General features: G+C 44.1%; 1 protein-coding gene across 2 annotated transcripts; it reads left to right on the top strand.

Annotated features, from left to right (window-relative positions):
• Positions 1-3,118: 3,118 nt before the first annotated feature.
• LOC123155860 (nudix hydrolase 15, mitochondrial) lies at positions 3,119-25,159 on the top strand. Of its 2 annotated transcripts, none has more exons than XM_044574005.1 (4): positions 3,119-3,422; positions 4,943-5,031; positions 24,298-24,417; positions 24,786-25,159. In XM_044574005.1, the coding sequence occupies exons 1-4, from the start codon at positions 3,194-3,196 to the stop codon at positions 25,014-25,016; spliced, it is 669 nt and encodes a 222-aa protein (XP_044429940.1). In that variant the 5' UTR covers positions 3,119-3,193; the 3' UTR covers positions 25,017-25,159. The 2 variants fall into 2 exon arrangements, with proteins under 2 accessions (XP_044429940.1, XP_044429939.1); XM_044574004.1 differs by having other exon boundaries at positions 4,889-5,031.
• Positions 25,160-26,376: the final 1,217 nt, after the last annotated feature.

Genomic DNA, 26,376 nt, shown 5'->3' with positions numbered 1-26,376 from the left:
ATGCTTTTATTAAGCACAGAAATATTATGATGGGGAGCTAACTCTGCATGAGATTTTGCATCATACACATGTTAAGAAAAAAGTTGGCATCATTATCAAACTTGATTTTGAAAAAGCCTACAATAAGGTTAACTCGGACTTCTTGTTAAAATGCCTTGAGATTAGAGGGTTTGGTAAAACTTGGTGTAGCTGGATGGAAAAAATCCTTCATAATGGCACTGTAAGTGTGAAGTTAAATAACACTTCAGGGCCTTACTTCCAGAGACACAAAGGGGTAAGGCAAGGGGACCCGGTGTCCCCCTTCTTGTTCAACATCGCTGCTGAATGCTTGTGTAAGATGGTGCTGCAGGCTCAGAAAAATGGTCTGATTGATTGGCTGGCTTCGGATTTGGTGGATAAGGGAGTGGCCATTTTGCAATACGCGGATGACACAGTTCTTTGCATTGAGCATAACCCTGAAAAAGCACTCAACTTGAAGTTGTTGCTTTATATGTTTGAGCTCATGTCTGGTTTGAAAATTAATTCCCAGTAAAGCGAAATTTTAAGTGTTGGAGGAGATGATAACATCTTGAAAGAGTATGCTGATATTTTTGGGTGTCAAATTGGACATTTCCCGATGAAATATCTTGGGGTCCCTGTCAGTTATTCGTCCCTGAAAGGTGTGGATTGGGACTATCTTGAGGCTAAATTTGTCAAAAGATGCGAGTCTGGTCTTGGAAGTAACGCCTCCTCAGGGGGCAGATTGACTTTGCTGAATGCTAATATTTCCAGAGCTTATTATTATATGTCCATGTTTCTCTTGTCTAAAACCATCATAGAAAGGCTGGATAAACACAGAAGGAGATTCTTTTGGCAAGTAACTAAAAACAGAAAACGATACTACCTGGTTAGATGGTCCAGGATTTGTAGATCCAAATAGAAAGGGGGACTGGGGGTGAAAGACCTTCACATGCAAAATTTTTGCCTTTTGGTGAAATGGTGGTGGAAACTGGAGATGAAAAAGGGGCTCTGGCAAGAAATTTATCAAAGCCAAGTACTTTGGTAGGGACACTGTAGCTTCTATCAAAGGAAAAATTACTAAGGGGCTGTTTGGATTGCTACCGAAACTAACCATGCCAAAAATTTGGCCAGCCCATGGAATTTGGTGGTTGTTTGGATCATTGCCAAATATTTGGCACGCCCAACGACCAGGGCGTTCCTTCGTGTATTTTTCGCCAACGCGCCGGCGAGATGTGGGTGAGCAAAAGCTGCGCCAAAAAATTGGCATGCTGCTCTTGGTGGGCCCTACATAGTAGGTAGTGGTACGATATTTTTTTAAAGGGGTTCTGCAGGGTAAGACTACTTCTGTTAGCGGTAGTAAATCAGTAAAGAAATCACGTCGTGCTTCCGCGTGATTAGCAGATGCATGCAACAAGCTTCGGAAAAAAAGGACTACATGCAGCATGGCGTGCTGTACGGGATTTGTGTTTCAACTTGCGATAATTGCGTGGCATTGTTTTGGCATTCTTTTTTATATAGATTTGCATATAAGTTTTTTAATCCGTACATACTTCTCACTTCTAAAAAATAGATGCGTTTAATATCTCGTTAAATGTTTTTCATGTAGTATAATAATCATGGTACCAGTTGGTCACGAACCAAACAAAGGCCCGTTTTGCCAAAAATTTGAAGGATACATTGGCTCTGAACCAAACAACATCAGCTTGCCAAAATTTTGGTCATGCCTTCGCTTTGGTCATACCAAAAAATTGGCGTGGCTAGCTGGGGCGTGAACCAAACACACCCTAATTCCCCTTGTTGGAAGGCCATTATGAAAGTGAAGGACTTATATATGGCTGGTAGAAGAGTGGTTGTACAATCTGGTGACATAGCTAGGTTGTGGACAGATCCAGTTGGCGACCAGGCTTCATTCGTTGTGCAATTTCCTCAACTCTTTGCAATTTGCAACTATCCTGACTGTGTTGCAAAAAAAATGCTTGGAGGCTGACACTGTCTCCTTCTTCCGAAGGAGACTGAATCCTGAGCTTAATGAGCAATGGCAAAAAATGGTTCTAACTGTTAAAAAGCTCTGTGTTTCTACGGAGAGTGATAGTATCAAATGGGGACTGGGCCCTAAACCCTACTTCACAACCAAAGCACTATATTCCTATCTGGAGAGAAACATCTCTGGATGCAATTATCGATGGATATGGAAAGCTCGCATCCCTTTGAAAATCCAAAATTTTATGTGGCAACTATCGCAAGATGCGATGCTGACTAGAGATGTGATGAAACGTCGTGGATGGAAAGGGGAACCTAAGTGTTCGTTCTGTGGGGAGAGGGAAACCTCCCAGCATCTCTTTTTTACTTGTCTTGTTGCCAGGGTTACTTGGAGAGTGCTGGGGTGCATGTTTGGCACTGAGTTATGCCCTGACAACTTGTGGCAGACATATGTTTGGTGCTATGTGTTTTTTTCCTGGTGGGGATACATTTTATACTGTTGGCATTGCGGCTGTGTGCTGGGCTATTTGGACCTGCCGCAATTGAACTACTTTTGAGCTTATTCCTCTAAAAACTCCATTTGAATGTATCTTTTCTGCGTGTGCACTTCTTTGTTACTGGGCAGGTTTGATGAAGCAGGAGGATGCGATGAATCTGAGGGCGGGAGGAGCCCTGCTGAAGGACAACGCATCTCGCATGATAAGGATCTGTGCGACGGCTTACCAGGACGAGGGAGCCTGCTGAAGGGGAGAGAATCTGTTTCGTTATGCTTTATTGCTTTGGTTAGATGCCTCCTGCGTGGGGATGATGGAGGCATGTTGCCCTGGTTTGAGCAGTGGTTTCGTAGTGGTCAGCCTTTTAAAAACCGTGAGTTAGCTGTTTGGAGTCTTGGACTTATGATGTCGTCGGGTTTTCGCCTCATGGTGAGTAATCTCGATGGCGAGTGCTCATGTTGGGTTTCCTGGCGATGCTTGAACCCGCTTTCCTCTTTTTCATCTTATTTCTCTGAACATGGTTGTATTTTCGTTATGTCGCAGTAACGGAAAGGGGTTATGCTCGGTAAAAAAGAGGCGCTTCTCTCTCTCGAAAAAAAAACTACTACCTCCATCCACGGCAGTTCGATCCGTCGCAATGTCTTCTTCAGCGCCCTCCTCAGAGGTGAACGCCTCAACCACTCTGAACTCGTCCGCTCTCTCCTCAGAGTTTCCTTCGCATGGACGGGGAGGAGCCTGCCAAGGAAATCGAGGCGCTCATCCAGCGGCTGAGGCTCCACCAGCCGCCTCCCTCGTATGCCGGTGATCCATCCACGGCGGCGACTCCCAACGCCGGCGAGCTACTTAAGCCACGAAGGGCCGCCGTGCTGATCTGCCTTTTCCGGGGCTCCGCCGGGGAGCTCCGCGTCATCCTCACCAAGCGCTCCTCTTCCCTCTCCACTCACTCCGGTGAGCAGCTTGCTTGATTCTTGGTGATTTTTATGCGGGTTCTGGTGGGTGCGATCAAACGAATAAGGGGGAATTGTTTTCTCACAATAAAGCCCGGCTTTTCGACTCTTTGTTTTGGATATGGGGAATTAAGTTTAGTGGAGCATAAATGTTTCAGAGGATTATTAGCTGTGTTTTTTTTATCATCGGGGCCTGTTCAGTTAGTGCGAGGGCGCTAGAATGGTTTGATGGATGCTTCCGCAGTTCCAGTGTTCTAGTGTTCTTTCGTATTGACTATTGATTCATGTCTCTTCAATGCTATTTAATTTAGACTGGTACGATTTCCAGAGAGTGTTGGTGGTTGGTTTTTGATTCACAGACTGCACAATAGTGTTGGGTTTCACAAAAAATATATCCCCTCAAAAGAATATGATATGTTTTTTTTCTCGAATACGCATGAGAGCTGCATATCATTGCATTAAGAAGACAAAAATATGATATGGTTTCATAAATCATGATGATAGTTTCGAAATGGCCATGCATTCATTTTGTTTTATTTATGTTCAGATACGTCAGACAACCATAGAACAATATACCTTTTGACGCTATTTTAATTATTCATGGCTGCTTTAAAATATCCGTTAGTTAACTTAGCCTTCTAAAGATTTAGATTGTAAAATTTTGTCGAACCACTTAAGGCTTATTAATCTTTGTTCTAAGCTTTACTTGACAAAAAAAGGTGAAAAGAAGATGTGACACAAGTTAAATGTTTATTAAAAAATTAAGAAAAACACTCCATCAATTCTACCATGATTTGTTATGTGTTTCAAGGCGGACCAGGTTGGGCCTTAACTAGCTTTGAGCATGTGGCACGTAGTGAATTGCCAGATGTCTTGCTTTTCTCTTGGATTTTGTAGGTCATCTCCTATTTTCAGCCATATTTTTGTTTTAGTTATATAATAGAATAGAATAAAAGTTGGGAATGTATTATCGTGTTGTTCGATTGGTCGCTAGGAAGAACCTACTTTGGTCACTAATTGGAACAGACGTCCGAGGTGCAATAGAGGCTTACAACTTGTAAAGTTACAAGCAATTTGGGCTCATCTCACGGATGTCTAACCACTGGGGTTTGGCCCTGAAATGTATTAAGCTGAATTCGCACCTCGATTCTCAGTTTTCTATCTAGCATGCTTGCAGTTGGCTTGCCATAGCTTTCGAATTTTAGGAGTCAAGGTCACAAATGGGTCGCCAGCTATATAGCTTTGACTCAGATATATTCCCGGCTGAGCATACATTTCTTGCTGACCTAGAGAGTTGACTTGTCTCAGAATAAGCTTTGCAGGTGAGCTGATGATGTAGTCTAACCCAGCTCATTTGAGCTTAGTCCGTATCTCCCATACTGGAAAGTGTGAATGAAAAGTAACTTACTCATCATCATAGATGTATGTTTTGATGCATTTATCAGTGATTTTGTTGCCTCAATACAGGGGAGGTTGCATTGCCAGGTGGAAAAGCTGACGAAGGTGATGCTGATGATGCAGCTACAGCATTGCGTGAAGCAAAGGAGGAGATTGGGATGGATCCATGTCTGGTTACTGTTGTTACCTCTCTCGAGCACTTCTTGTCAAAGGTACATTGCCTTTTGGTTTTACTTTCTAGTCAAACTGATAATTTTCTCACATCCAAATAGACTGTTTTAATGCATCAATAACGGGAAACGTAACCTTTTTTTATCTGTCCAACTATTATGGATATGAAACTATACACAGTTCTTGCAGCCAAACAAACTTGAGTCACATGATCTGCCTATGTCTGTCTTGAGGATCATATCAGGTTGACATGCCTGTTTTTTCTAGGCGTCATGTTTGTCCATCTCACATTTTTAATTACTGACTTATGTCCTATGAAAAAGTTAAATAGCAAGTAAAGTATTCTTTATGTGGTATAAGGGGTCCACGCTCTGCCTCCAAGCGAACCATTGCATACCCATTGATCTAGACTAAGTAAAGTCCTTACACATACTCCCACCTGCTTAAGTCAACTGCAAGCCCAAAAAGGTAGTATCGGGCACTACCCCTTCCCGGCGACAAAGTCAGGAGGCACAAGAAGCATCAGGAGTTGACGGAAATTGATTCGGAGGACTAGAAGATCTCCAAAAGTCAACTCAAAGTCAAGGGACCAAGCCAGTGGGCTCAGAAATATGAAATCGGACCCGACCATATGGACGCGAAGCCCTTCTATGCCCAGTACAGTGGTTCACAGATGAATAGTAGAAGGCCCTCAAATCCCCAGAATACTCCAGCAAAGGAGAGGAAGAGAGAAATCTCAAAAGGGCCTTTTTACAATATCAAACACACACCCTCTCTCTCTCTCTCATGCATGAGTAGGCAAAGGGTACAACAACAACAACAACAACAACAACAACAAAGCCTTCAGTCCCAAACAAGTTGGGGTAGGCTAGAGGTGAAACCCATAATAAGATCTCACAACCAACTCATGGTTCTGGCACATGGATAGCAATCTTCCACACACCCCTATACATGGCTAGTTCTTCGGTGATACTCCAGTCCTCCAGATCTCTCTTTACGGACTCCTCCCATGTCAAGTTCGGTCTACCCCGACCTCTCTTGACATTATCTGCACGCTTTAGCCGTTTGCTATGCAGCTTCTGGAGGCCAGTGCTGAATATGCCCAAACCATCTCATACGATATTGGACAAGCTTCTTTTCAATCGGTGCTACCCCAACTCTATATTGTATATCATCATTCCGGACCCGGCCCTTGTGTGGCCACACATCCATCTCAACATGCGCATCTCCGTCGCACCTAGCTGTTGAACATGCCGCCTTTTAGTCGGCTAATACTCAGCGCCGTACATCATAGCGGGTCGAATCGCCGTCCTATAGAACCCACCTTTTAGCTTTTGTGGCACTCTCTTGTCATAGAGAACGCTAGAAACTTGGCGCCACTTCATCCATACGGCTTTGATTAGATGGTTCACATCTTCATCGATATCCACATCCTTCTGCAGCATTGACCCCAAATATCGAAAGGTGTCCTTCTGAGGGACCACCTGCCCATCAAGGCTAACCTCCTCCTCCTCCTCATGCTTAGTAGTACCGAAACCGCACCTCATGTACTCGGTTTTAGTTCTACTGAGTCTAAAACCTTCCGATTCCAAGGTTGTCTCCATAGCTCTTACTTCCTATTGACCCTTGTCCAAATATCATCGACTAGCACCACATCATCCTCAAAGAGCATACACCATCGCATATCTCCTTGTATATCCCTTACCCTTATGACCTTATACATCACCAAAGCAAAAGAGATAAGGGCTCAAAGCTGACCCCTAGTGCAGTCCTATTTTAATCGAAATGTGTTTCTCTAAGGCTCGCCACATGACATTTCGCGGTATCTTATCATAGGCCTTGTCCAAGTTAATCAACACCATATGCATGTCCTTTTGCTCCCCGTATCTCTCCATAAATTGTCGTACCAAGTAAATGGCTCCCTGTATCTCTCCATGAATAGGCAAAGGGTAATATGGTAAATAGACACAAGGGTCACTAAACCCTAAAGGACTATGATAGATGCCACAATAATATTCCTTCATAGGAGTGTCATCAAGCCCTTATGGTTAGATGAAAAGCAAAGGCACACTTGTAATAAAATACCCAATGGCATACCATGTAATTTCCCCAACTTTTCATGTATAAATAGAGGACCTCTTACTTGAGAGGAGGAGGGGGGGGGGCAAAGGCTTAAGGCTCTGAAAGGATCGAGAAGAGGTGTCTAGAGGGGGGGGGGTGAATAGACTAAGTAAGAAAAGTTGCAGTTTTTAATCTCTTTAAGTTGAAGTGGAGTTTTGGCACAAGTTTTAACATTCACAATACATATCAAGCAAGCATGACAAGAGTATATGAGCAGCGGAAAGTAAAGCATGCAAATTGCAAGAATGTAAAGGGATGGGATTGGAGTGTGCAAACGCAATTTGGAGACACAGAGATTTTTTATCCGTGGTTCCAATAGGTGGTGCTATCGTACATCCACGTTGATGAAGACTTCAACCCACGAAAGGTAAGGGTTGTGCGAGTCCACGGAGGGCTCCACCCATGAAGGGTCCACGAAGTAGCAATCTTGTCTATCCCACCATGGTCGTCGTCCACGAAGGACTTGCCTCATTCGGGTAGATCTTCACGAAGTAGGCGATCTCCTTGCCCTTACAAACTCCTTGGTTCAACTCCACAATCTTGACGGAGGCTCCCAAGTGACACCTAGCCAATCTAGGAGACACCACTCTCCAAGAGATAACAAATGGTGTGTTGATGATGAACTCCTTGCTCTTGTGCTTCAAATGATAGTCTCCCCAACACTCAACTCTCTCTCACAGGATTTGGATTTGGTGGAAAGAAGATTTGAGTGGAAAGCAACTTGGGGAAGGCTAGAGATCAAGATTTATGTGGTAGGAATGGAATATCTTGACCTCAACACAAGTGTAGGTGGTTCTCTCTCAGAAAATGTATGTTGGAAGTGTAGGCATGTTCTGATGGCTCTCTCCACGAATGAAGAGTGGGTGGAGGAGTATATATAGCCTCCACACAAAATCTAACCGTTACACACAATTTACCAAACTCGATGGAACCGAATCGTGAAACTTGGTCAGACCGATTTAGTTCATAATGTGACCATTAGGCATTTAGGTGGGACCGATATGATCAACTCGGTAGGACTGATGTGCTAGGGTTAGGGTAAAGCCTCAACTCGGTTTGACCGATTACACAAACTCGGTGGGACCGATTTGGGTAATAAGCAAAACAGAGAGTTGGCCAGGCAAACTCGGTGGGACCGATTGCATATCTCGGTGGGACCAAAATTATTGCAATAGGCAACAGAGAGTTTGCAAGCCCATCTCGGTGAGACCGAGATCCCATCGGTGAGACCGACTTGATTAGGGTATCCGGCAGTGGCTATGTCAAGAGAACTCGATGGCGCTGGATAGAAAGATTCGGTAGGGCTTTCCAATGCTTCTTCAACCTTCATAGGTTCAATGCTAGAGATGAATGAATAATGTTCACAAAAGTTAGCCAAACGAGTTTTAGAGCGAGTGATTCTCCCGGTTTGGATATCATTGTAGATTTGCTCGACGGGATGGTCTTTGGCGACTCTTGCTCGAACTCGTGGAAGCTTTTGCTTGGATCTGGGTGGAACATCTTCTTCATCTTGTTCTTCTTCTTGGCCTTCTTCATTGTTGACGTTGTCGTTCTCTTGTCGTGGTGGAGAAGGAGGTTGTTGATGTTCATCTTGGTGTACTTCCTCGTTTTCTTCATCTTGGTGTGTCCCACTTGTGGATGCTTCCGTATCAACTCTTGGTTCACCTTGTCGTGAGGTGGAAGCTTCCACTTGGACGGACGAGGTACTCTCCTTCACCTCCGTTGGACGAATCTTGCCAATAGATAAGTCTTGGATTGCTTCCGAAGGGTCTTTGTCTCCTACATCAATTGGCAATTGCTCTACTTGCGAGCCGTTAGATTCATCAAACTTCACATCTACCGTCTCTTCAACCTTTCGGGTGAAATTATTGTAGACACGATAAGTGTGAGACTTTGAGCCATAACCAAGTAGGAAACCTTCATGAGATTTAGGAGCAAATTTAGAACGACGATGCTTATCAAGAATGTAGCCCTTTGAGCCGAATACTCGAAAGTATCCAACTTGGGGTTTGTTACCGGTGAGGAGCTCGTATGCCGTCTTGCCAAGTAGCTTGTGAAGATACAAGTGATTTGTTGCATGACAAGCTGTCTCAACCGCTTCCGCCCAAAAGTGCTTCGGCGTCTTGTACTCATCAAGCATCGTTCTCGCCATTTCGATGAGCGTGCGGTTCTTCCTCTCAACAACTCCATTTTGTTGAGGTGTGTACGTAGCTGAGAACTCATGTGAAATCCCTTCTTCGTCAAGAAAGGTGTCCACATTTGTGTTCTTGAACTCCGTTCCGTTGTCGCTGCGAACCTTCTTGATCTTCACTTCAAATTGATTTTGGGCCTTCCTAGAGAAGTTTTTGAAGATCTTTTGAACCTGCGATTTATCATCGAGAAAGAACACCCACGTAAATCTTGAAAAATCATCGACTATGACTAGACCAAAAGAATTTTCACCTAGACTTTTGTAAGCGTTGGGACCGAAAAGATCCATGTGAAGTAGCTCGAGTGGCCTCCTTGTGGTCATGATGTTCTTCACGGGATGCCTTCCTCCAACCTGTTTACCTGCTTGACAAGCGCTGCAAAATCTATCCTTATCAAATATGACATCGTTAACGCCGAGGATATGATTACCTTTAATAAGCTTGTCAAGGTTTCACATGCCCACATGACCTAACCGTCTATGCCACAACCAACCTTTAGAGGATTTAGCAATTAAGCAAGTTCTAGGTTGAGCCTTTTTAGTGAAATCAACAATGTAAAGGTCACCTCTACGTATACCAGTAAAGACCATTTTATGATTATCTCTACAAAACACTTGGCAATCTACTTCGGTAAATAGGACATTGAAACCAAAGTCAGCTAGTCTAGAAACAGAAAGCAGATTATAGCCAAGAGATTCAACGAGCATGACATTTTGTATGGAGCTATCATGTGAGATGGCCACCTTACCGAGGCCAACCACCTTACCCTTTGAGTTATCACCAAAAGTGACATACTTTCGAGGGCCGTCGTTTTCAGCAAGCTCACGAAACATATCTTTATCTCCGCTCATGTGATCGGTACATCCACTATCAAGAACCCATTCCTTTCCTCCTGCCATGTATCCCCGAAGATTTGCCATAAGACCAAAGTGTCTCATTGCATCATCAAGATCAAAGTCACTATCATCATCCTCATCATAGTATCCATGTTCAACATCGTCATGTGATGGATCAATTCCTAGAGAGGGTGATTCATTAGAATGAGTTTGATAATGATCTTCTTTATGAATTCTAATAGCTTCGAAAATAATATTGCTAATAATTCCAACACCTCCTTTGACACGCATAAGATTTGTAAGCTCAAATAGACAATCACCAAACTTAGGATCATTGGAATTCATCTTACTCAAGGCAATAGACTTATGGAGAATTTCATCTAGATTTTGCAAGGAATAATTTGGAAAACGTTCCTCAAGAAATTTCCATATGGTGTAGGCACACTTAAGAGTAGGCAAGCAACCTATCAAGTTTCTAGGCAAACCTCTAGTGATAAGATCAACAGTTCTAAGATTGCGAATCATGTCAATTGACTCATCAAGGGTAGGATGCATAGGATCAACATGAGGTGCACAAGGGCTAGTAATGTACTTGTTCAAATGATGTTCATTGAAAATCACAAGCATCTCATTTTTCCACTCATGAAAATACTCTCCATCAAGTATAGGCACTCTATGTCTAAGACTCCCCAAAGTAGACTCATCCATCTTCCTCCAATGGTGTTTAAACCAAAGCAATGGGGACCAAAGCTCCGATACCAATTGAAAGGATCGAGAAGAGGTGTTTAGAGGGGGGGGGGGGGCGCGAATAGACTCTAAGTAAGAAAAGTTGCAGTTTTTTAATCTCTTTAAGTTGAAGTGGAGTTTTGGCACAAGTTTTAACATTCACAATACATATCAAGCAAGCATGACAAGAGTATATGAGCAGCGGAAAGTAAAGCATGCAAATTGCAAGAATGTAAAGGGATGGGATTGGAGTGTGCAAACGCAATTTGGAGACACAGAGATTTTTTATCCGTGGTTCCAATAGGTGGTGCTATCGTACATCCACGTTGATGAAGACTTCAACCCACGAAAGGTAAGGGTTGGGCGAGTCCACGGAGGGCTCCACCCATGAAGGGTCCACGAAGTAGCAATCTTGTCTATCCCACCATGGTCGTCGTCCACGAAGGACTTGCCTCATTCGGGTAGATCTTCACGAAGTAGGCGATCTCCTTGCCCTTACAAACTCCTTGGTTCAACTCCACAATCTTGACGGAGGCTCCCAAGTGACACCTAGCAATCTAGGAGACACCACTCTCCAAGAGGTAACAAATGGTGTGTTGATGATGAACTCCTTGCTCTTGTGCTTCAAATGATAGTCTCCCCAACACTCAACTCTCTCTCACAGGATTTGGATTTGGTGGAAAAAAGATTTGAGTGGAAAGCAACTTGGGGAAGACTAGAGATCAAGATTTATGTGGTAGGAATGGAATATCTTGATCTCAACACAAGTGTAGGTGGTTCTCTCTCAGAAAATGTATGTTGGAAGTGTAGGCATGTTCTGATGGCTCTCTCCACGAATGAAGAGTGGGTGGAGGGGTATATATAGCCTCCACACAAAATCTAACCGTTACACACAATTTACCAAACTTGGTGGGACCGAATCGTGAAACTCGGTCAGACCGATTTAGTTCATAATGTGACCGTTAGGCATTTCGGTGGGACCGATATGATCAACTCGGTAGGACCGATGTGCTAGGGTTAGGGTAAAGCCTCAACTCGGTTTGACCGATTACACAAACTCGGTGGGACCGATTTGGGTAATAAGCATAGCAGAGAGTTGGCTAGGCAAACTCGGTGGGACCGATTGCATATCTCGGTGGGATCGAAATTATTGCAATAGGCAACAGAGAGTTTGCAAGCCCATCTCGGTGAGGCCGAGATGCCATCGGTGAGACCGACTTGATTAGGGTTTCTGGCAGTGGTTATGTCAAGAGAACTCGGTGGCGCCGGATAGAAAGATTTGGTAGGGCCAAGTTTGACTTTTGGTTTGGGACATATGTGGATGTGAGAAAGTGGTTGAGGGCTTTGGAGCATATCACTAAGCACTTTGAGCAAGCAAGCCATTAAGCAACACCTCATCGCCTCTTAATAGTATTGCTTTCCTATGGACTCAATGTGATCTTGGATCACTAAAAGTAAAATGTAGAGTCTTGTGCTTTGAGCTTGAGCCAATCCTTTGTCCTTAGCATCTTGAAGGGGTTCTACATCCTCTAGTCCATGCCACTCCATTGTTGACATTAATTACCAAAATCACCCAGGGAGCACTTGTGCTTTCAGGCTCTCACTCTCATCTAATCATTTGCGAAGAGTGAAGGAGAGGTTGGGCCAGAGGAACGAGCGGCGTGCGGCCTCCCCCAGTGTGAACTGACGACCTGACATGACCAGGCGCGATGTGGATTGCCTGGGAGATCAAGGCGTTCTCCCACAAGTTGGAGCAAGGGTGCTTCACAAGGCGCAACACCCCCTCAAAAGCCTGGACCCTCGCACTCGGAAACTAGTTACCTGTTAGAGTTGCCCCTCGATAACTAGCTTCCCACTAGAGTTTGGAACCTAGCTTCCTGCTAGTATTGCTCCTCAGAAGTGCTGTTCTCTAGTGTTGCCCTCAGAAGCTCGCCATTCGCTACTATCGTCCCTCGGAAACACTTGATTGGTTGAGAGCTTGGAAGCCCGGAGATGACCATCTTCCCTAACTCCAGAACCATCAGGCAGGCAAGGACATGACGCTGGATGCCGTTGAAGAAAGGAGTGTCTTGAATCTTGACATGGCATCCTCAGGATGGACTAATACCAACACTAGGTGCCTCCAAATATACTGTTCGGGTGCACGACAACACTTTATATTAGGATTTGACAACATGTTGCATTGTTTCAGATGTCACGTGTTGAACTTGAACGACAAGAGTGTGTACCTGTGTGTGTCGTGTGTGGCGGCTCAGGGGAACAGGAGGACTGGATGCCCCCCTTCTAGGTCAGCACATGGGCTTGGGCCCTAAGTGACATATCTTGATTGGCTTGGACTCATTCCGGTACAACACTCCCCCTCAAGATAGGTGGTAGATATCTTTCGTTCCCATCTTGTCACATGCCAAGTTACAGTCCTTTGTTCCCAGTCCCTTTGTCAAGCAATCTGCAGACTGCTGCCCAGAGCTGACATGAGTGAGGCTAATAATCCCAGGACCAAGTTTCTCCTTAAAGAAGAAGCGATCAATTTCCATATGTTTAGTCCTATCATGTTGAAATGGATTATTAGCAATGCTTATAGCCGACTGATTGTCACCCTACACCCTCAAGGGTCCGTTTCTCAGAAGTTTCAACTCGCTCAGAAGGTGCTTCACCCAGAGCATCTCAGACAACCCTTGAGATAAGGCTCTATACTCAGCTTCTGTTGTTGATGTAGACACAATTGTTTGTTTCTTGCTTCACCATGACACCAAATTTCCTCCCACAAACACACAATAGCTAGAAGTTGATCTTCTATCGTCTTGACAACTGGCCCAATCAGAGTCACTGTTGCCATCCACCTCAAGATGTCCACTCTTTGCAAACCACAACCCTTTACCTGGAATGCCCTTCAAGTATCTCAGGATTCTGTGCACAATATCAAGATGCCCACTCCTTGGTTCATGCATGTATCTGCTCTCATCACACCCACGACATACGTAATGCCAGGCCTGGTATGACACAAGTACAATAACCTTCTTACCAGTTTATGGTAATCTTCCTTTATTCACCAGCTCTCCTGGTTGTGCTATTACTTCATGGTTTTGTTCAATCGGAGTTGGGGCAGCATGACATCCCATCATGCCCATCTCATTCAAGAGATCCAAGGTGTTTCCGTTGACACAAAGATATTCCCTTCTCTGTCCGAGCCACTTTAATGCCAAGGAAGTATTTTAGGTTGCCCAAATCCTTTACCTCAAATTCCTTGCTCAATCACCCCTTCAATATCTCTATTTCCTCCTTATCATCTCCGGTGATGATAATGTCACCCACATAGACAACAAGAATGGTGATCTTCCGATCAGAATGTTTGCCGAACATCGTGTGATCACCGTTACACTGACAATACCCCATACCACAGACAGCTCGCCTGAACCTATCAAACCATGCCCTCGGTGATTGCTTCAAACCATGCCCTTCGGATGTCTTAGGAGACAAAGCCTCGTAAGATACAAAATTTCCAATGTCATGATCATCAAAATTATCCGGAGGTAAAGCCTTCTGTGCCGCTCCACATGTCCCCTTTCGCAACGCAATGGGCAGTTCCACTGTCTCAGATGAGCTTGCATCATTGCCTTGCTGCCCCCCCTGCACTGACTGCTCCCCTTGCACTTGTGGCTGCCTCCACGAATATACCAGACGTGTCAGATGAGCTATGCACTTGTGGCTGCCGACGAGAGTACACTAGGGGGATCTTCTGCCACCGATCTCAAACAGGGAGCTGGAGATTACCAATCTGAATGGAATCCACTGTTGGCACATCACCATCAGTGAGAGTACCAACCAGAATTGTACCCACAATTGGCTGGACTTGAACCTGCACATCACCATCAGTGTTAGTGCCCACAGAATCATCCTGAGTATGAGATAGAGTCTTCTCCCCCTCTTGACCATCCTGCATAGAGTGTAAGTGGTCAAGCTCTTGAAACAACACACTTAGAACTGTTGGCTCACCATAGAATGGCTCAGATTCCCTGAAGGTTATACCCATACTGACAAACCTGCGTTTCTCAAAGGGACACCAATATTTATACCCCTACTAACTAGAGAATGGCCCAGAAAAATACACTTCACTGCCCGCGGATCAAGTTTCCCAACAGAAAGCCCGCTGATCTCTAACAAAACAAGTATAACCAAACAACTTTGGGGGAACAAAAAATTTAGTTCCTCCATATACCAGCCCACACGGGGATTTCATGCTTGGTATTCTTGATGGTGTCCGTTTGATCAGGTATGAGGCTGGCATAACTGCTTCACTCCACAAGAACTTGGGCACATTCATCGTATACATCAACGACCGAGTAACCACAAGAATATGACGATTCTTCCTTTCTGCCACTCCACTTTGAGGAGGGGTGTCTGGGCATGAAGTTTGATGAACAAAATCATGATCAGACAAGAAGGCCTCAAAGGTGTTGTTCACATACTATGTGCCATTGTCTGTCCTGATCACCTGCAGCTACACCTGAAATTGATTCTTCCCCAAGGCATGGAAATTCTGAAAACAGCTAAACACCTCATCTTTGTGATGCATCAAATAAATCCAAGTCATACGAGAATAGTAATCGATAAAGGTAACAAAGTACTTCATTTCATTCATTGACACAACTGGGCAAGTCTATACATCCGAATGAATCAACACAATAGGGGATATGCTTCTAAACCCCTTACTCACATATGATACTCTTGTGTGTTTGGCATATTCACAAGCATCACATGTCAACTTGCCTTTGCCTACCCCATGCATAAGATCCGGAAAGATTCTACCCATCTTATCAGAAGGTACATGTCGCATCCTACAGTGATGGATCATTGCCTTCTCCTTGTCCTCCATGGGCGCAGCACACACCATGTCTAGCTGCACCTCCTAGTCCATGTACCAGAGCCCCCTACGCCTGGTGCCAGTCCCAACCGCCTGTCTCGTCTGTCGCTCCTGAATCGTGCAATCGAATTTGTCAAGGATCACACAACAGTCTATTTGATCATTGAAAGCACTAAAAGTGACCAAATTGACAGGAAAAGCTGGCACATGTAAAACTGAGGATAGGGAGATGGTTGGAGTGCACTTTATTGTATCAACCCGTATGACTCTATTTTGTGCCATCATCAGTTTGTATAGTGCCCGTGTGAGGAGCATGCTTATTGTAAGACTTGAACACACATGATTTACTAGCAACATGCTTAGTTGCTCCAGAGTCAAGAACCCACTCTGGAGCACTCTCATTAGTAGCAAGAGATGCCTTTACGGATTACCTTCATCGGTGGAGGCCCAGTGAGCAAAGTCTCCACAGTCAGCATCATCTAAATCCTTGCCTTTTGAGCCCCAGTGTCTCCTGCAACTGCCACCATGTGAGCCCTCTGACCCCCTGAGTTTCCTGAGTATCCACCTCTGCCCCTAGAAGCCTGACCCCCTGAGGTCCCTGAGTATCCACCTCTGCCTCTAGGACTCCTGCCTCTGCCAATTCCCCCTTTGTTGTATCCCCTGCCTCTGCCACGAGTTGGACAGGCCCACTTCCAGTGACCTACCTCCCCATAGATATGACATTTGTTGGGATCTGTCCACTCCATGCAACTGCAAATGTCGAAGGCGGCACAGCCTTCACTTCTACATGCTCAAGAGATAGCCGCACCTCCTCTTGAGACATGGCTGCAATAGTCTCCTCAATAGTAGGCAGGAGAGGTTGGTGCAACAGGGATGCCCTCCTGCCATTAAAGCAACCTCTGAGCCCCTCCAACAGTTTCAGCACACGCCTGCGCGCAATCCACTTGCGCTCTGACTCGATGCAAGCCGCATCATAGAGTTCCAGAGGATCACAGTTATCCTGCTCGGCCCACAAAGCCGGCAACTCTGCCACATATGCCATCACTGACATGTCATCACCTTGGTGCAGCCGACTGATCTTCCCCTCAATCTGAGCAATTAGCATGACATTGCCCTTGCCTGAGTACTGGCTGGACAAAGTCTTTGAAGTGTGGTGGGTTTGGGAAATTTCTGGATAACTCTCTTCCTCTCTAGTCTATACAATACATATACTGGTTTATATGGGCCATGTGGGCCAGATTCACACATATACAGCCCAACACTCCCCCTCAAGATGGGTGATAGATATCTATCATTCCCATCTTGTCACACGCAGAATTACACTCCTTGACACTTAAACCCTTAGTTAAACAATCAGCCACTTGTTCTCTAGAGCTCACATAACTTATCCTGATTATGCCATCATCTAACTTCTCCTTGATGAAGAAGCGGTCTATCTCGACATGCTTGGTTCTGTCATGCTGAACTGGATTATTAGCAATGCTGATAGCTGATTTATTATCACACCATAACCTTAGGGGATCCTTCCTTATTACCTTTAACTCAGAGAGAAGATTTCTTACCCATAACATCTCACTCAAGCCTTGTGAAATAGCTCTATATTCAGCTTCAGCTGTTGATTTGGACACCACTGGCTGCTTCTTACTTCGCCATGACACCAAGTTTCCCCCAACAAACACACAATAACCAGAAGTTGATCTTCTGTCATCCAAACAACTTCCCCAGTCTGCATCACAGTATCCATCTATATTAAGATGCCCATTCTTCTTAAACCATAGCCCCCTTCCTGGATTACCCTTCAGATATCGGAGGATTCGATAGACAGCCTCTAAGTGTCCACTCCTAGGATCATGCATGTATCTGCTCACCACACTCACTGCATATGAGATATCGGGTCGTGTATGACATAGGTAGATGAGCTTTCCAACAAGTCTCTGGTACTTCTCCTTATCCACTGGTTCCCCAGATTCAGCACATAACTTATGATTCTGGTCAATAGGTGTTGAAGCAGGCCTACACCCAAGCATGCCTGTATCACTAAGCAAGTCGAGAGCATACTTCCGTTGTGACAGAACAATTCCTTTAGGGGATCTAGCAATTTCTATACCAAGAAAGTACTTCAGTTGGCCTAAATCCTTTACCTCAAACTCCTTGCTCAGGCTCTTCTTCAGTCGTGATATTTCCACATCATCATCTCCGGTGATTATAATATCATCCACATACACCGCAAGGATTGTAATCTGACAATTTGAGTGTCGGTAGAATACTGTATGATCCCCATTGCACTGTTTATATCCCATATTGCACACAGCACGTCTGAATCTATCAAACCATGCTCGTGGAGACTGTTTGAGGCCATACAAAGACTTCCTTAACTTGCATACCTTTCTTGATGTCTCGGGCTTTGAGAAACCAGGTGGAATCTCCATGTAAACTTCCTCATGTAAATCACCATGCAGGAATGCATTCTTTACATCTAACTGATGCAAAGCCCAACCAAAGTTAGTGGCACAAGAAATTAAGGTTCTCACTGTGCCCATCTTTGCGACAGGTGCAAAAGTCTCATCATAATCAATCCCGTATGTCTGACTATAGCCCCTAGCCACTAACCTTGCCTTGTATCTTTCTACCCTTCCTTCAGGAGTCTGCTTCACAGTATACACCCATTTACAGCTAACCGGTCGTTTTCCTGCTGGAAGAGGTACAATATCCCATGTCTTGTTCTTTTCAAGTGCTCTCATTTCCTCCAACATTGCCTCGTACCACTTTGGATCCTGCTTTGCCATTTTCCAATCTCTTGGAGTCACCACAGATTGCAATGATGCAATGAATGCTTTGTATCTCGGAGACAGAGATGTATATGATACGTAATTAGCTATGTCATGCTCAAAACCATACCTCTCTGGAGGTTTTCCAGCTCCAACTCGGGTTCCTTTCCTCCAGGCAATAGGCAAGTTCATTGAATCGTTTACATTAGATGGAGTTGGAGTGGCACATGTCTCACCATCAGACAATTCAACAATTTTAACACTTGTTGGAGCCTGTTGCTCCCCCTGCACATGTGTGTCACTTGCTATTGGAGATTGTTGTTGTTGCTGCTCATCTTGTAGTTGCCTCCTGGTATAGACCCTTAAATTTTCTTCCTCATTTGGCTTTCTCCATTTCTCTTCAGTCATAGGTTGCCTCCTGGTATACACCCTTAGATTTTCTTCCTCATTTGGCTTTCTCCATCTCTCTTCCCTTGCATGACATGGAATTGAACTAACCACAACTCTTGGTGGTTCATCTTCCTTTGTCCTTGGTGGTTCACTCCCGCCCTCTCGACTAGCACCACTCATGCTAGGAGAGTCGAAGTCAAATAACGAGCTGAGATCCGTTTTTTCTCCATAAAACGGTTCAGACTCCCTGAATGTCACATCCATGCTCACAAATGTTCTCCGCTCGCTGGGACTCCAACACTTGTATCCCTTCTGACCAGATGGGTAACCTATGAAGATGCACTTTACTGCTCGTGGATCCAGTTTTCCCACTGAGGGTCTATGATCCCGGACAAAGCAGGTGCATCCAAATACCTTAGGAGGAACTAAGAATTTGTTCTCACCTAGTAACATCTCACATGGCGACTTCATTCCAATCACCCTTGACGGCATCCGGTTGATGAGGAATGTAGCTGTCATTACAGCCTCACTCCACAAGAATTTTGGCACGTTCATTGTATACATTAGTGACCGAGCAACCTCCAAAATATGGCGATTCTTCCTCTCAGCTACTCCGTTTTGAGGTGGTGTACCCGGACAAGATGTTTGGTGCAATATACCTTGACTTGATAGGAATGTGACAAACTCCTTATTCACATACTCTGTCCCATTATCTGTCCTGATCATCTGTATTTGTGTATTGAACTGATTTTTCACATAAGCATAGAAATACTGAAAGCATTTAAAAACCTCATCCTTATGCTTCATAAGATACACCCATGTCATACGAGTATAGCAATCAATGAATGTAACAAAGTACTTCATTCCACTTAGAGAGATAACAGGACATGTCCACACATCTGAGTGAACAAGCATAAAAGGGGAAATACTCCTAAGACCCTTACTCACATAAGATGTCCTTGTGTGTTTAGCAAACTCACATGCATCACACACAAGCTTGTTCTTATCCACCCCACACATTACATCGGGAAAGACTTTACTCATCTTCTCAAAAGACATATGTCCCATTCTACAATGGTGAAGCATTACCTTTGTTTCCTTTTCTCCCATCATTGTTGCTAACATCGTAGACACCGCATTATTTGGCACCTCGCGATCCATGTACCATAGCCCATTACGCCTGGTTCCAGTCCCAAGCCTCTTCCCCGTTTGCCTCTCCTGAATTAGACATAAATAGCGGTCAACTATTACTCGACAATCCACATCGTCAACCAAAGCACTCATTGACATAAGATTGACTGGAAAGGCAGGAACATGCAAAACAGATGAAAGTTTAATAGATGGTGTGCATTGTATTGTGCCAATGCCTTTAATGGGTTGTGAGGTGCCATCAGCAGTTTGGATAGTCTCCTTACATGTGGGTGGATATGGAATATATGACTCAAATTCCATTGATGTGCCGGCAACATGCTTTGATGCCCCCGAATCTAATATCCAATCAGGATGTGATCTTTGTGAGAGAATAGATGCATGAGCACAATTACCTTCATCTGTAGATACAAAGTGAGCAAAGTTGCCGTAACTAAAATCCTCATGATCCTTATCACCTGTGCTTTCTGTTCTTTTCTTTGATTCTTCTTGGGTTGCGAGTGAGGATCCTTCTTCTGAGACTGCCACATTTGCCCTTTGACCACCAGAGTATCCCCGGCCTCGGCCTCCCCTTAATCCACCTCGGTTATATCCTCTCCCCCTTCCACGCATGTTCCTACGTGGAGCCGTGCAAGAACGAATCAAATGACCCTTCTCACCGCAGTTGAAGCACTCTCTGCTCTTATAGTCGGTTGCTATGAAGGCTGGATGAGATGGAGTCGTTGTATTGTTCTTCATCAACTTTAATCGGACCTCCTCCTGTGCCATTGCTGCTATGGCATCCTCTAAGGCAGGTAGAGTAGGTTGATGAAATAAAGTAGCACGTCTCGCCTCAAATTCAGAGTTCAATCCTTTGAGAAACTGCATCACTCGTCTGCGTTCAATCCATTTTCTAGCAGCTGCTATGCAATCTGCATGTGGCAAATCCAGAGGATCATAGTGATCTAAATCAGCCCACAAACGCTGCAGTTCAGCAACATACTCCATCACAGAATTTTCCCCTTGTCTGAGTTCACCAACTCTCTCCTCTGTTTCAGCTATTAACATCACATTCCCTTCACCTGAGTACAGTTTTGAGAGGGTTTTCCATACCTCAGTAGCAGTTGAGATAGTCTCAACAGTTGCGGCAATGGTTGGAGACAAGGAGTTCAACAACCATGCCACTATCAAAGAGTTGGTACTGCTCCATGTCCTCCATTCTGAAGTTTTCTTGTCTCCCGGCTCCTCTGCCTCACCACTGACAAAGCCCTCAAGCCCTTTAGTCCTCAAGATGAGTAGCGCCCTTCTTGACCAGCTCAAATAATTCTTAACACCTTCCAGCTTAATTTCATTTGGCATCAAGTCAATTTTCTGAATTGGCTCAATGTGAGGAACAATTGCATTATTTAGAGATGCTGCAGCTCCTACCTTGGCTGTTAGGAGCTCAGCCAATTTTTCAATTGCCTTCTCGAGTCCCTGATTTTCTCCCATGTCTTGCCTCAATCACAGCAGGCAAGAACTTTCCTTCTTCCTCAGTACGCTATCTAGCAGCCCCTCACACAGCAGCACCAAATCAATCCAGGAGCTCTTACCTCCTCTTCTCTGCTAACTCCACTGTAGTACACCACCAGCAGCAACAGAGTCAGCAGCAGCACTTGCAAGCAGCAACAACAGCATCTTCCTCCTTCTCCTCTGCAAACAACAGCAGTTCCAGCACACAGCAGCCACAAGCAGCAGCAGTGCAAAGAGCACCCTCTGCCGCACCAACAGCAAGCAGCAGCAACTGCAGACTGTTCTCAGTCTTTCTCCAGCAGCAGCAAGCCAGCCGCACAAGCAGCAAACCAGCCAGTACTTGGCCTCTCCCCTGGCGCAGCCGCCTCCTTCCTCTGCCCTCTGCCACACACAGTAGCACCCGCGGCACCAGGAGCACTTCGCGCGCGCGCACCTCTTCACGGGAGAGAGCAGTGCCGCCTGTAGCCTCCAATCCCCTCCAGGCGCTCCGCAGGCAGCCCGCGCGCTCGCACGCAGCCGCGCCCGCCGGCCCTCTCCAGGCGCGCCTCTACCGCCGCCGGTCCCGCCTCCAGTGCCCCGCGCAGCACACGCGCGCCAACAACCACCCTGGGAGCCCGGAGCTCCGCCCCACGCTGCCGATTCACCGCCGGCGACCTACAGAACCCAGCATCGCCTCCCGCCTGTGCTCTGACACCATGAAGTGTGGTGGGTTTGGGAAATTTCTGGATAACTCTCTTCCTCTCTAGTCTATACAATACATATACTGGTTTATATGGGCCATGTGGGCCAGATTCACACATATACAGCCCAACAGTCTTCCATATCGCAGCGGATGTGGATAGCCCCTCCACAGAATGTCCAATGGAGGGCACCACCGAGTTCAACAACCAGCCAATGAGCACAGAGTTTATGACCTTCCATCTCTTTCCCTCCGCGGTAGTCTTGTCTCCTGGTTCATCAATAGCACCCAACAAGTGCCCATCAAGCTCCTTCTGCTCCACAGCCAGCAATGCCCTCCGGACCAGCTTAGATAATTGGTGGCCCCTTCTAGCTTCATGTCCATGGGCGACAATTTGAGCTTCTGAGCCACTTCCTATCGAGGAACGATGGCCCCAGAGTTCGACTATGGAAGGATCTTAGCGAGCTTCTCATAAGCCTGAGCAATGACTTTTGGTTCACCCATCGGGTTGCAGCCACCCCAGTAGCAGCAGCAGAGACAACCTCCTTCTCACCACCAACAGCAAGCAGCAGCAGCAGCACTACTCTTTCTCAAGCAGCAGCAGCAGCACTACTTCTCTTTCTCAAACAGCAGCAGCAAATCACCACAGCACTTCTCAGCAGCAGCCTCCGGGCTTGGGCCCATACCGGTTCAACATCACGTAATAAATTAAGCATTTAAATCAGACTTGTCAAATGTATCAGAAGATTACTTTGGTACTTGTCATATCATCACAGAAAGCTCATTTGAAATCTTTATCTTTGCTCCTATAAAGTTCTGAGCGGTGGCGGTTCGTTCATCTTTAAAGTTACTAGGGATTACCACTATTGTCATCCATTCTATGGAGGACATATGGCTGTTTCGGTTGATGTATTTTTCAAGATAATAGTTTTCCATTTTGCACAAGCGTTTAAACAACTGATTGTATATAACAAAAAAGTAAATCCTGCAACAATGCACAATCATTTAGCTAGTTATAGAAAAGATTCCACTAACTATTGGGATCCATATTATTTTGATATTTAGTGGATGCTTGTTGAAGAAATAGCTATATTATACCGGGGGTCCCACTTAGTCCTAAATGGCATCTACATAAACGGTCAGCATAAGTCCAAGCAAGCCACCATGGTCAACAAAAGCCCAAGCAAGTCCTCATGGTCAACAAGTCAAAGGAAGAGGGATAAATAGAAGACCAAGTCAAAGATGAAGACAGAGAGAAGCAAAGAAGCCCAATTTAAGAAGAGGTGCAAGTGCAACTAGCCAAGGCCCATTCATGAATGGATGAGAATGCATGGCTCACCGTGAGCCACACCTCCGCCTTTGACAGCCTAAAAAAAACCTCCACCTTTGACTAGTCTTCATACACCCATGGACCATCATTTACCCATGTACCCCTCCAACCTACCACCGTCAAGGGCCTTGGTCATTTGTCAATGACCATTAGGCTATATAAAATAACCCCCCTAGGCATGTACTTACGTTCACTAGGTGGTCGGGTTTTGGAGTCCGCGGGACCTTGTAAGGCTTGGATCGTCGAGAGTTGTGGGAAGTGGCGACGTTCTAAACGTTGCTCACGTAACACGTTTTAGACGTTCCTCACAACCTATTTAAAAAACATCGATGTATCACTTTGTCGGTGTACGATGACCGTCTCTATAAGGCCGTCGTACAGAACTCTACTTACGTTTCACTAGCCACGCTACTGAGGATACCCCTATTCGAAAATTGTTTCCATAACAACAACTCTAAACTCTTAAACTGAACTGCATTTTGCTGCCACTGCTAGAGCGTGAGCCCAATGATTTTTTATATGTAAACCATGTAATTGAATTGCACAATTTGCAATTGTCTGATCGGTAGCACTTTATTTAGCTCACAACATTTACAATCCAAGTCCAGAACAAATTTTTGTGCTCCTCACTGTTTTGAGTTTTAACAAGATGTCACTTTTAAAGTTTGAATTAGTAAACTTCTATAGTTCATTCAGTGTTAAAGTTATATCTACAGGACTACAGCCTCAAGATTCATTAAGGTTAACATTCTCAATGTCTGTCGCAGCATCTTCTGGTAGTTGTTCCTATTGTTGGCATACTCTCAGATATAGAAGGATTTAAACCTGTTCCCAACATCCACGAGGTTGATGACATTTTCGATGTACCCCTGGAGATGTTCCTCAAGGTTAGTGTCTTTGTGTTCTCACATGCTAATTAAGGTATATACTTTATTCATTTTTTTCATTTAGGATTTTATGGGTAGTAACTGTTGCAGCCTTGGTTGGATGCTTACGATAGTTTCAGTTTGTACTATACAAATGATCAGTTTGCTGCATACAAAGAAACAAAAAAAGGTTACTGCATGAATTACCATACAACTTAAGGTACGGCGATATGTATACTTAGCTATTTAGCCAGAATTGAGAACTTTGTTAGTCGCAACCAGACCAAATGACCATTCCTGCCAAGTACAATGGAAAGGAATCGATCTTTTTTTTTTGTTGCTAAGATGGATATTGTAATGTATTGGATGTCATTTGTCCCCTGATGCAGGATGAGAACAGGAGATCCGAGGAGAGAGAACGGATGGGGCAAGTCTTCACAATTCAGTACTTCGACTACGAGAAAGAAAACCGGAAGTACGTGATCTGGGGATTGACTGCCCGCATCCTGATCCATGCTGCTTCCATTGTATACCAGCGGCCACCGGACTTTGTAGAGCGAAGACTACAGTTCAACCTTCCAAAGTACTCCATTTCTAGTTCAGGATCTGCTGCAAGCTAATGTTTACAATATAGTCTCAGTTAATATGGTGTTGGGCGTACATCTGATAGAACAGGAGATCCATATGTGGAATGTAAAGGGCACGATATGCTTCTATATGATCTATATTCCTTTTTATAATTCATGAGGAGGTGTTTGTTTCAGCGATTTTTATCCGTCATCCCTTTACGCCATAAAGGGGAAGCGTTACTTGCGTTTGTTTAGGGGACTTTCTATGTGACGCTCTCTGTGATTCGAACCTGGACTTGCCGGATAGTAACGAGCTCTGCTAGCCGCTCCTTCCATCGACCTTCTGTCCTATAGATGCAGTGCGACTCTTAAAGAAGGAAACGACAGTGGCGAAATCTAAACATTAATAATCGAGGCCTGCTGCGAGTGAACCTAAATCGCTAGGCGTTGCAACTAAAAATAGCAGCCCGGTGCTTATGAACTATAAGTCACACCAGACTTAAATCTTTTTCAAAATTTCAAAAGTTATTTTTTGAAATATGTAATTTTTTTTAAGAAGTGGACCTTTTCAAATTTATGAACAAAATTTTCAAAACGCAAACATTTCATGAAAAAACTTGATTTTTTTTGAATTTCTCAACCATTTCTTGAAAAAGGGAACAAAATTGAAAACGAGAACAATTTTTGACATTACGAACAATATTTAAAAAAACAGAAACATTTTCTTAAAAAAAGAACAATTTTCGAAATTATGAATAACTTTTCAAAATGGAAACATTTTCCGAAGATCCCCTGTACATTTCGGATTTAGGATCAAACTTTAAAAACATGAACATTTTTCAAATATGTGAACAAACTTGGAAAAGCTGGAACATTTTTCGAAACTCTCAAACATTTTATAAAATTTGAGATTTTTTTTCAAAACATGAACAATTTTCGGAATTGTATACAATTGTTTTAAAATGCAAACATTTTTTAAAATTACAAAGAACAAAATGAACAAAATTATTTCAATCTGCGAACAAAAATCAACATGGACATTTACATAGCATCTGAACAAACTTGGAAATGCTGGAACATTTTAAAAAATTCCAGAATTTTTTTTGAATTTATGATTACAACTAAAAAGTACGAACATTTTTTTTCAAATTCTCCGAACATTTTTTAAATTTGCGAACAATTAATAAAACATGAAAAAATAATGAAATTTGTGAACCAAATTTCAAATAGGAACATTTTTTGAAATTTCAAACATTTTATGAACTTTTGAACAAAAAATGCAAAAACATTTATTAAATTTGAAAAAAATGAATTTGGATCATTTTTTAAAAGAACCTAACAATATTTGAAATTCTAAACTTTTTTGGAATTTCTGAACTAAATTTAAAATCAGGAACATTTCTGGAAAAAT

The sequence above is a fragment of the Triticum aestivum genome, chromosome 7B (assembly GCF_018294505.1).
Source record: "Triticum aestivum cultivar Chinese Spring chromosome 7B, IWGSC CS RefSeq v2.1, whole genome shotgun sequence".
Taxonomy (NCBI): Eukaryota; Viridiplantae; Streptophyta; class Magnoliopsida; order Poales; family Poaceae; genus Triticum; species Triticum aestivum.
This window is presented reverse-complemented; position numbering and strand designations above follow the sequence as displayed.